Below are 10,819 nucleotides of genomic sequence, written 5' to 3'. Positions count from 1 at the left end.
ACCAATGAACATTGCCTTTGCAAGTGCTAAGTAATATAGCACAAGTACGGTCCTCTATATTAATTAAAGAAATTGCCACTCCAAAAATGAGAAACATACCTATCCTTTTATGACACATCAAAAAAGATATTCTTGTTCTACACAAACGAAATAGAACACATCGAAAATTCATAAATAGAAATGAAATTGTCAAAAAAAAAAAAGCAGGATGCACCCTAATATGAAATTGGGATTTGGAATATGTAGATGCTGGAGCTGCTATTGCATGTGTTATCCTTTAGTCAATATTACTATAAGAATGTGCCTACAAACAAATACAATACACTAATGTCAACAAAGAATGGATGAATGCAACTTTAAATAAAAAGTTCTCTGATGCAATAATCTTACATGAATACAACGGTTCTGGAACGAATTCAACAATGTTGTAAATCCCACCGAGCTTAAGGAATCCATTTGCATATTTGTTGCATTAGGAAAATGTTCATGGATACAAGAAACGGTGTTGTCGGTGAAACAATCTTCTTCAAGAGGAGCAAAATCCTGCATCCATACATGAACGATATTTAAATTACAACATACAAAACTCATAGCATACTCTCTAGCAATAAACAGTAAAATAAACCTTAGGGTGTTTGCTAGCAGTAATGCGTCTCTTGGTGGCCTTGTTTGAATGTTTGTCTCCTTCAACAGCTGCAACTTCCTGTACATATGAAAATATCTTAAATTCAACAGGCTCCACACATGAAAAATATATCCAGCGCAGGAGAATTGTCCAAACCCTGGCCGTCATAACTGACCTTTGTATGTTTACAACTAGCTCGACGTTTCTTAGTACCATTCTTAATTTTCCGGTCCACATCCGCCTCCAGTCTCTTGAAGCTTGGACGCCCCCTAGGTACCACATGAGGAGGGCTCTGCAAAACATTTAATCCATCAAGACACTCACTTGTGCGCATGCTTTCTGAATGTTTTGCCCGATGTTTGCTAAGTGCCACTTTAGCACTTGCAAAAGCGGACCACAATATATCAGCCTCCTCCTTATCATGCACAAAGTCCTGGGCCACATTGTAGAAGTCAACACACAGTCCCCTAAATATATTCATGCTTTCATCAGAGCGTCGTGAGTCGTGACTACTTCTAATATGGGTGTGCTTACGATAAACATTCTTGCTCCACCGAGAAAGTATATACGACGAGTTCACCTTGTCAACCCTACAATGGGATAAAACCGATAGGATGTGGCAACAGAGGATACCATATGACTCAAACCTGAAGCAGTTGCACCTAACCTGGTGCGAGATAGGACAAAACACAACCTCATACTCGCTGTAAATAGACATCCCTTTAACTATCTTCTGTTGAGTCACTTCATAGAAGTATTGGTTGTCCTTCACTACCCTTGGAGACAGGTTGCAGTCGCACTTTTTGACAAATTCGGCTTGAACATCGCGAAATATGCAGTTCGTGTACTCATATTGGAACTGCTTCTCAATAGGGGAGTTCGAGGTACATGGGATCAGGCCCCTATTATCTGCTGAATCGCATTCCAACTCCTACTGTTCCTTATCTGCAAGACAATTGTCATACTGGTGCACAAATTGAATTAAACTGCTCCTACACGTTAGGTACTTATCAAAGAAAGCATGCATGCTCTCACTCCATTGTGTACTCCTCATACCAGCCCAAAATTCGTGCTCTAGAAAAACAGGGACCCATATATTGTGAATATTATAGATATCTGCACTTTGAAAGACATATTTGCTGTTAAAATAGTCACCTATGTTGTGTCACTAAACATGCATGAAAGGATATTTAGCATAAGTTCATTTCTTTTACAAAATCTAATCAATACTTAATACGACAAATAAACAGACCAAACAAGATTTTTAGATGTGTATTCATACTAGTAAGCCAGTTGTTGTCATGAAGGGTGTACTCTTCAATGAAGTCATACCAAGAACTTTCAAATGATTCTTGCAAATGAGACTCCCAAATAATTCCACGCATTGTGGCTTTAATTTCTTCATATTGGCTCAACTTTCCAAGTTTATGGGGTATCTTCCTCGTGATGTGCCAAATGCACAATCTATGCCTGGTGTTTGGCATGACATTTCGAATGGCTGTTGCCATGGCCCCGCATTGGTCAGTTAAGATTCCATCTGGTGTTTTTCCCATACATTTTATAAATGTTTGCATGAGCCATTCAAAAGACTCAGTCTCTTCATTGCCCAATAAAGCACACCCGAAAAGACATGACCTTCCATGGTGATTGACACCAACAAATGCTGCAACTGGCATCTCATACCTATAAAAAATCAACGTCTGGGGCAATCAGTGAGTTTGTAAATTAATGAGTCTTTAAAAAAAAGACCAAGAAAAAGAAGTTACTTGTTGAGCTTGTATATGGTGTCAAATGACACCACGTCACCAAAATACTCATAAGCAGCTCTTGATTGAGCATCCGCCCAAAATGCATGCTTGAGACTATTATCACTATAGACACAAATGTCGTAAAAGAAATTCGGGTTCTGCTCTTTCATCCTGATAAAATAGTCCAACATCTCTTGCGCATCAGTATTATCTCCGTTGATTCGGAGTTTACCAGATATATAATTTCTAACATCCTTCTCAAGAAATTTCAGATTAGAACGACCACCAGCTTCATCAGCAAGCGCCTGAAAAGTCTTCGAAGGTCGTATACCAGCCTGGTCGTTGCGCTCAATGACATCCTTAACGTGCATGGAGAGTTCTCTATTTTTCTTGAACATCCATGACAAACTGGGATCACACCGATGCGTGTGAGCCAATTCTACTTTCGACAGTCTCCATTTTCCAAGCTCTTTGTCAAGTTTCACATAGATGCGAGCTTTACAGTGTACAGATGAGACTGTGTTTGACCTTTGGGTTACCAGATTCTTCTTTGTTCGGTATCCATCTCTATTGCACTGTATGGATTGGTTAATGGGTGTCCTTCCATTCTTGTCGAAGTTAGTGTTTCTTATATGAGGCTCGAATCCCACTTTATTGGCATAGTTGTAGTAAAATTGGCGTGCTTCTTCGAGGGTTCCAAATAGCATCCCCACTTTTGGAATCTCCTCATCAGAAATGGTGGGATGAATTATGACCTAAAAAAACAATACATACTAACAAGGATTGTGGCACAAGAATGACAAAATAATACGTGCATATATATATTTATAGTGTCATTACTCGGATATTTGGATGTGTTGACAGGAATATATGTATTAAAATATAAACTATAACTAGAATGCAAGTAAAAAAGTCGGCCATAAATATAAGAAGAATAGATTGTTACATTATAAAAAATTCCAAAATAAAAAATGGCAAGTACCTCAGTCGTGCACTCAGTTTCTGTAGCAGAACTGCTTGAACTATTACAAATATTTGTATCGTCCATATCATTGCTTGAACTATTGCAAATATTTGTATCGTCCATATCAATATGAGTATCAAATGAGTGAATTTCTTCTAACGATGGCTGCGTGTTCAAGTCTATCACAAATGCCATGTTGATGTCTAAGATTATAAATAAAATAATAGTCATTATAATAGTAGAAAAAGAAAAAATTTTAATTAATTAAACTATATGCAAATTAATAGCTAAGTGTCCATTTGGTTAAACATTTTGGATCAGTAAGACCCCAAAAAAAATTTTGTGCTATTTGATAGATTTTTGGATGTGTTCTAGTAATATTGTAAGTTCGATTGTATTATTTTAAATGTGTAATAACTTACGAAATAAACTATTTCCAACTATTATCTAAAATACCAACCAATAACATCAATAAAAAAAAATAAGATGAATAAATATTAATGCCCAACCAAGTAATAAAAATTCCAACTAATACCATGATAATATATTTTAGATATTTTTTATAAATAATAAACAACTCAAATTAATTGTTGATTATAATAGTTTTGAAAAATTTAATATTCAAATAAGTATCGAAAAAAATCCAACTAATAATTAAAATAATAATATTATATGCATTTTATCGAATAAAAAATAAATATATTAATTGTATTATTAACGTTTATATTGTATTATTAAAGTTGGCTGATTTTGGATGTATTTTAAAAATATTTTGTATAAAATATCATACTATCAGATGTGTTATAATAAAAAAATAACAACACAATTTTAAAATAATTGTTGATTATAATAATTTTGAAAACTAATAAGTATAAAAAAAAATTCAACTAATAATTTAAATAATAAATATTATATTCATTTGATCGAATAAAAAATAAAAAATTAATTGTATTATTGACGTTTAAATTTAAATTTTTAAAGTTAGCCTGATTTTGGATGTGTTTTAAAAATATTTTGAATAAAATATCATACTATCATATGTGTTATAATTGATAAATAACAACATAATTTTTATGACTATACCAACTACATCTTCTTTCTTAAACTTCAGATATTTTTTTTTTGGCTTCTTTGCTCAAACTACTTACGTAAAAAGTACTTTATTTGCAACAACTTTATTAATAAAATTAAATAAGATCAACCTTGTTCCAATTAAATCAGCAGAATATTTTTATGTTTAAATTAAAATATAATTAAAAATATTAAACATGATATTTCTTAACAAATTACATAAACATATGTGTGGAAAATAATGATACCTTTCACCAATACAAAATGAGAGAATGCTTCAGCTGGAAGGTGGTGATAGTCTTCACCAATAAAAACGAGATGGAGAAGAAGAATTCAACTGGCAGGTGGCAGCGTCCTTTTTGATTTCAGCTTCACTAATGCTTGTGAATCTCCAGTACAATAAGGAATTTCAAAAATTGAAGTTACGAAAATTAAGCACGCAGTCACCGTAACCACCCATAGAAGTGGGTGGGTTTTAAAATTTAATTTAAAATCTAATTATAGATATGTATCTACAAAATAGGAACATGTTACAATAAAAAAATAATTAAATATTATTTAAATTTGATTAAAGGCTGATTAAAGGCTGATTAGTATTGTACAACTAGCATTTTTCATAAATTTATACGTACCAATATATTTAAAATACAGACAAGTAATAATAAGCCACGTGGAATTTATTTTCCACATCAGCATTTAATTTTTTCTTTTTTAAATATATATTATACCACCATTTTTACTAATACACCCCTTTAATTAAATTAAAATAAAAATATATTTTTTATTTAATTTTATAAAAAATCTTAAACATTCTTCCTTTATTTGATTAGACAAAAATACCCTTTTAAATTAATCAAATTTTAGAATTCAATTAATCCTAATTTTATAGTTTCAAATAATTAAAACAACAAAATAAAAAACATATTAAAAAACAAAAATTTAAAATTATTTTTTATCTGTGTTAAACATATTAAAAAAACAAAAAACAAAAATTGTTCTTCATCTGGGTTCAGAAACCCTCTCGTTCACGCCTCTGAAAGTTTCAGTATTCTTCATCTTCTTCTCTCCTCTTCCTATCCTCTCTCTATCTCTTAACCGTTTCCAGAAATCTCCTTTTCTGGAATCCGTCCATCAGAAAGTTCAGAAACTTGCCGTCGTTGGAAGATCAACGCTTCTCCGTCATTACCTCGGGGTTCGACTCTAGGGTTCATACTTTGGGATCTGATTCGTGGAGAAGGATTCAACATTTTTCTCTCAGCAGCACTGCGTGTTGTCCTGGAAGATTCGTGAGCGGCATGCTTAATTGGTTGGATAAGAATTGATTCATTGTTTCCCTCGATTTGGCATTGGAGTCGTATCGACGAATTTCGCTTCCTGATTTCAGAGGTAACAATAGTGATGAGTTTGAATTGACATTAGAAGTCTTCAAGAATAGTTTATGTGTTCTCTCATGCTGTAGCCATTTCACTGATGTTTGGATCATAAAGGATTATGGAATTATAGTCTTGGACTAAGCTGTTGAGTGTACCTGATTTGATATATTATCCTGAATTCCTTGGATTCGATTTCAATGTTTCGCGCGCTACGAGGGCGATTTGTATTTCCGACGAAGATGATGAGATACTATTGGAGCTATGGTTGGACATGGAGCAGAAGTTTGTTGTCTACATCGAGAAATTTGGCAGCCGCGTAGCTTCGGAGGTATATGTTGAGAGTTTGATATCGCCTTATTTATTATGATGCATTTTGTTGATACTTGCTGTCAAGGTTTTTCGAAGAATCTGAACATTTTTGCTTGTAGGTTTGTGAGAATTATTGAAAGCAACGTCACTGGTATGCTTGTTTGATTTAGCCTTGAAGAAATTATATTACTTTGTCATGGTTATTAACTTATACTCTATTATTATATAGGGTATCCCATAGAGTCCAAAATCTATTAACCAATTCTGTTAGTGTGAGTATATAGATAGATAGACTCCCTTATGACTTAGCTTCTGTATTCATCTTCAATTGATCTATGAAATCATAGATGATATTCAGTCATTACAATATGTTTAATTTCTAATGTATTTTTGATAATGTAACAATATGTTTTACAACTTTAAACCTTAGTCTAAAATAAAATGGAAAGACATTAAAGAGGGAAAAATGATCACAAAAGGAGAGTTACACTTAGTATGTGTAAGAAGAGGGATGTAGTTTGACCAAAAGCTATCCATAGCTATGGATTCAATAGCTTACATATTAAGAGAGCAACAGAACATTTCTGGCCCTATCTCCAACCATGTAACTGAAACACCCAAACTATGATTAGCAAAAAACTATAAGACTCAATACACAACTAACTTTATGAATCTTTGCCCAAAAGGTTACCCAAAACAATGTTATCCTAAACTATCATACATGGTGCGTTTGTCTTGACATTTTTGACATGTCATATTTGTATGAGGTTAATCAAATAACAAAAGCTGTTATGATCGCATAATAATGAAGCATATCCTGTGTGGATTGATGCCTTGATCACTTTTGCACTAGCTAGTGTGGCTGCATATATTCTCCAACTCTAACCGGATCCATGCGGATCTAAGAGAAATTGCATTGAATAATTAAGCAACTCGTAGATGTTGATTACATGCTTCAAATGAATGATGAATCCATGTTTAAAATTTTGGGCTCACTCCATAGAACATTATAGAGGAATCCAGCTATCAGAAAAAGTGAGCATTGCGGGCTTTAAATTTGGGGATTAGGATTTTAAGTTGAATTGAGGGACCAAATTAATTCGGGAGAGTTTACTCTGCCACATCAGCTAGCCGTTGTAATGCCCATGTGTCACGAAGGCTGCCAACTCAGCTTTTCGGTAGCGCTAGGTGGCCAAAAATTGTCGGAAGGACAAGTTTGAGTCCCGGAGTGCAACTTCAGGGACGAATATGGGAAACTTTTAAGTTCAGGGACTACTATGAGGCTCGAGTACAACTTCAGGGACTACATTGAGGCTTAACTCTTAAAAAAACAAAAAATCAAAATTGTTCTTCATTCGGATTAAACATATTAAAAAACAAAAAACTAAAATTGTTCTTTATCTGGGTTCAGAAACCCTCTCGTTCACGCCTCTGAAGGTTTCAGTATTCTTCATCTTCTTCTCTCCTCTTCCTATCCTCTCTCTCTATCTCTCTCTGCTTGATCTCTCTCATCTGTCTCACTGTGTGTCGCATGCAAGATCTCTCCCTCTCTCCTCTCTTGTCTCGCAATCAAGATCATCGCCGGTGACAGAAGCACTTGTCGGATCATCGTCGCTCGTCATCTTCTGGTTTCAAGTAATCGCTGTCGCGAGTCGTCGTGGATCGTGGACCATTGTAGGGTCGTCACTTGCTTCGTCGCTCTCCCTCTTCTGGGGTCGAGTCCTCTTCGTCACCCAATCGCCCTTGGTAAGTCCATGCATCATCACTTCCCCTGTTCTCCCTTTCCCAGATTCCCTTCTCCCTGTATTTTGAGATGATGTTGAATTGGTAATCAATTAATTTGTTAGTGATTGAATCTTGAATTTGTTGCTGTGTTGCTAAATAATCACCGAGTTTAATTTTTTTTCTTTACTAAAAATCATCAGAGTTGAATTTGTTACTGATTATCATGGTTGTTGACTGATTATTTGATCTTTGCCTAGCTTGTTGAATGATTATTTGATCTTTCTTAAGTTTTCGTATAAGTTTTCGTATAAGTTCTATTTTGCTCTCTGGTGCACGAAATTGTGATCATCAATGGTGCCATCAACATGGTACGCTCAATTACAATCTCACTCTTTATCACAACTTCGCACAACTAATCAACAAGTGCACTGGGTCGTCCAAGTAATAAACCTTACGCGAGTAAGGGTCGATCCCACGGAGATTGTTGGTATGAAGCAAGCTATGGTCATCTTGTAAATCTCAGTCAGGTGGATTCAAATGGTTATGGAGTATTAATGATTAAAAGATAAATAAAACATAAAATAAAGATAGAGATACTTATGTAATTCATTGGTGAGAATTTTAGATAAGCGTATGGAGATGCTTTGTCCCTTCCGTCTCTCTGCTTTCCTACTGTCTTCATCCAATCCTTCTTACTCCTTTCCATGGTAAGCTGTATGTTGGGCATCACCGTTGTCAATGGCTACATTCCCGTCCTCTCAGTGAAAATGTTCAACGCGCTCTGTCACAGCACGGCTATTCATCTATCGGTTTTCGATCATGTCGGAATAGAATCCAGTGATTCTTTTGCGTCTGTCACTAACGCCCCACAATCGCGAGTTTGAAACTCGTCACAGTCATTCAATCCTTGAATCCTACTCAGAATACCACAGACAAGGTTTAGACCTTCCGGATTCTCAAGAATGCCGCCATCAATTCTAGCTTATACCACGAAGATTCTGATTAAGGAATCCAAGAGATATCCACTCAATCTAAGGTAGAACGGAGGTGGTTGTCAGGCACACGTTCATAGGTGAGAATGATGATGAGTGTCACGGATCATCACATTCATCAAGTTGAGGAACAAGTGATATCTTAGAACAAGAATGAGCTGAATTGAATAGAAGAACAATAGTAATTGCATTAATACTCGAGGTACAGCAGAGCTCCACACCTTAATCTATGGTGTGTAGAAACTCCACCGTTGAAAATACATAAGAACAAGGTCTAGGCATGGCCGTGAGGCCAGCCCCATGATCTAAGATAGCATAAGACTACTCAAAGATAGCTACCAAGATGATCTAAGGACTAGACGTCCAGAGATAGATAATACAATAGCCAAAGGTCCTATTTATAGAGAACTAGCTTAAGGTTTACAAAAATGAGTAAATGACATAAAAATCCACTTCCGGGCCCACTTGGTGTGTGCTTGAGCTGAGCATTGAAGCTTTCATGTGTAGAGACTTTTCTTGGAGTTAAACGCCAGCTTTTGTGCCAGTTTGGGCGTTTAACTCCCACTTCTGTGCCAGTTCCGGCGTTTAACGCCGGGCAGTCTTGAGCTGATTTAGAACACCGGTTTGGGCCATCAAATCTCGGACAAAGTATAAACTATTATATATTGCTGGAAAGCCCAGGATGTCTACTTTCTAACGCAATTGAGAGCGCGCCAATTGGGCTTCTGTAGCTCCAGAAAATCCACTTCGAGTGCATAGAGGTCAGAATCCAACAGCATCTGCAGTCCTTTTCAGCCTCTGAATCAGATTTTTGCTCAGGTCCCTAAATTTCAGCCAGAAAATACCTGAAATCACAGAAAAACACACAAACTCATAGTAAAGTTCAGAAAAGTAAATTTTAAATAAAAAGCTAATAAAAATATAATAAAAACTAACTAAAAACATACTAAAAACAATGCCAAAAAGCGTATAAATTATCCGCTCATCACAACACTAAACTTAAATTGTTGCTTGTCCCCAAGCAACTGAAAATCAAATAGAATAAAAAGAAGAAAATATGCAATGAATTCCAAAAACATCTATGAAGATCAGTATTAATTAGGTGAGCGGGGCTTTTAGCTTTTTGCCTCTGAACAGTTTTGGCATCTCACTTTATCCTTTGAAATTCAGAGTGATTGGCTTCTATAGGAACTCAGAATCTGGATAGTGTTATTGATTCTCTTAGTTAAGTATGATGATTCTTGAACACAGCTACTTTATGAGTCTTGGCCGTGGCCCAAAGCACTCTGTCTTCCAGTATTACCACCGGATACATACATGCCACAGACACATAACTGGGTGAACCTTTTCAGATTGTGACTCAGCTTTGCTAGAGTCCCCAATTAGAGGTGTCCAGGGTTCTTAAGCACACTCTTTTTGCCTTGGATCACGACTTTATTTTTACCCTTGCCTTTTGGTTTAAAGGGCTATTGGCTTTTTCTGCTTGCTTTCTCTCTTTTTTTTTTTGCACATAATCTCTCTTTTTTTTCACTGCTTTTTCTTGCTTCAAGAATCATTTTTATGATTTTTCAGATCCTCAGTAACATTTCTCCTTTTCCATCATTCTTTCAAGAGCCAACAATTTTAACATTCATGAACAACAAATTCAAAAGACATATGCACTGTTCAAGCATACATTCAGAAAACAAAAGTATTGCCACCACATCAAAATAATTAATCTGTTATAAAATTTGAAATTCATGCATTTCTTTTTCTTTTTCAATTAAGAACATCTTTCATTTAATAAAGGTGATGGATTCATAGGACATTCATAACTTTAAGGCATAGACACTAAGACACTAATGATCATAAGACACAAACATAAATAAAACATAAAGCATAATTTTTGAAAAACAGAAAAATAAAGAACAAGGAAGTTAAAGAACGGGTCCACCTTAGTGATGGCGGCTTGTTCTTCCTCTTGAAGATCTTATGGAGTGCTTGAGCTCCTCAATGTCTCTTCCTTGCCTTTG

General features: G+C 35.3%; 1 protein-coding gene across 1 annotated transcript; it reads right to left on the bottom strand.

Annotated features, from left to right (window-relative positions):
- Nucleotides 1-277: 277 nt before the first annotated feature.
- Nucleotides 278-3,532, bottom strand: LOC130980415 (protein FAR1-RELATED SEQUENCE 5-like). Its single transcript, XM_057904100.1, has 9 exons — nucleotides 3,356-3,532; nucleotides 2,392-3,128; nucleotides 1,908-2,308; nucleotides 1,682-1,741; nucleotides 1,273-1,537; nucleotides 801-1,215; nucleotides 626-703; nucleotides 391-543; nucleotides 278-304 (listed from the first exon to the last, which is right to left on the bottom strand). The coding sequence occupies exons 1-9, from the start codon at nucleotides 3,530-3,532 to the stop codon at nucleotides 278-280; spliced, it is 2,313 nt and encodes a 770-aa protein (XP_057760083.1).
- Nucleotides 3,533-10,819: the final 7,287 nt, after the last annotated feature.

This window comes from Arachis stenosperma, chromosome 5, assembly GCF_014773155.1.
Source record: "Arachis stenosperma cultivar V10309 chromosome 5, arast.V10309.gnm1.PFL2, whole genome shotgun sequence".
In the NCBI taxonomy this organism is placed as follows: domain Eukaryota; kingdom Viridiplantae; phylum Streptophyta; class Magnoliopsida; order Fabales; family Fabaceae; genus Arachis; species Arachis stenosperma.
This window is presented reverse-complemented; position numbering and strand designations above follow the sequence as displayed.

Bases quoted from the DNA above. Each gene is read 5' to 3' on its own strand.
- LOC130980415 (XM_057904100.1), bottom strand. From the start codon at position 3,532: ATGGCATTTGTGATAGACTTGAACACGCAGCCATCGTTAGAAGAAATT. The intron at 1,742-1,907 runs GTATGAATACAC...TTCAAAGTGCAG, and splicing joins TGACAACAACTGGCTTACTA to ATATCTATAATATTCACAAT. The intron at 1,538-1,681 runs GTATGAGGAGTA...AATGCGATTCAG, and splicing joins AGAGCACGAATTTTGGGCTG to CAGATAATAGGGGCCTGATC.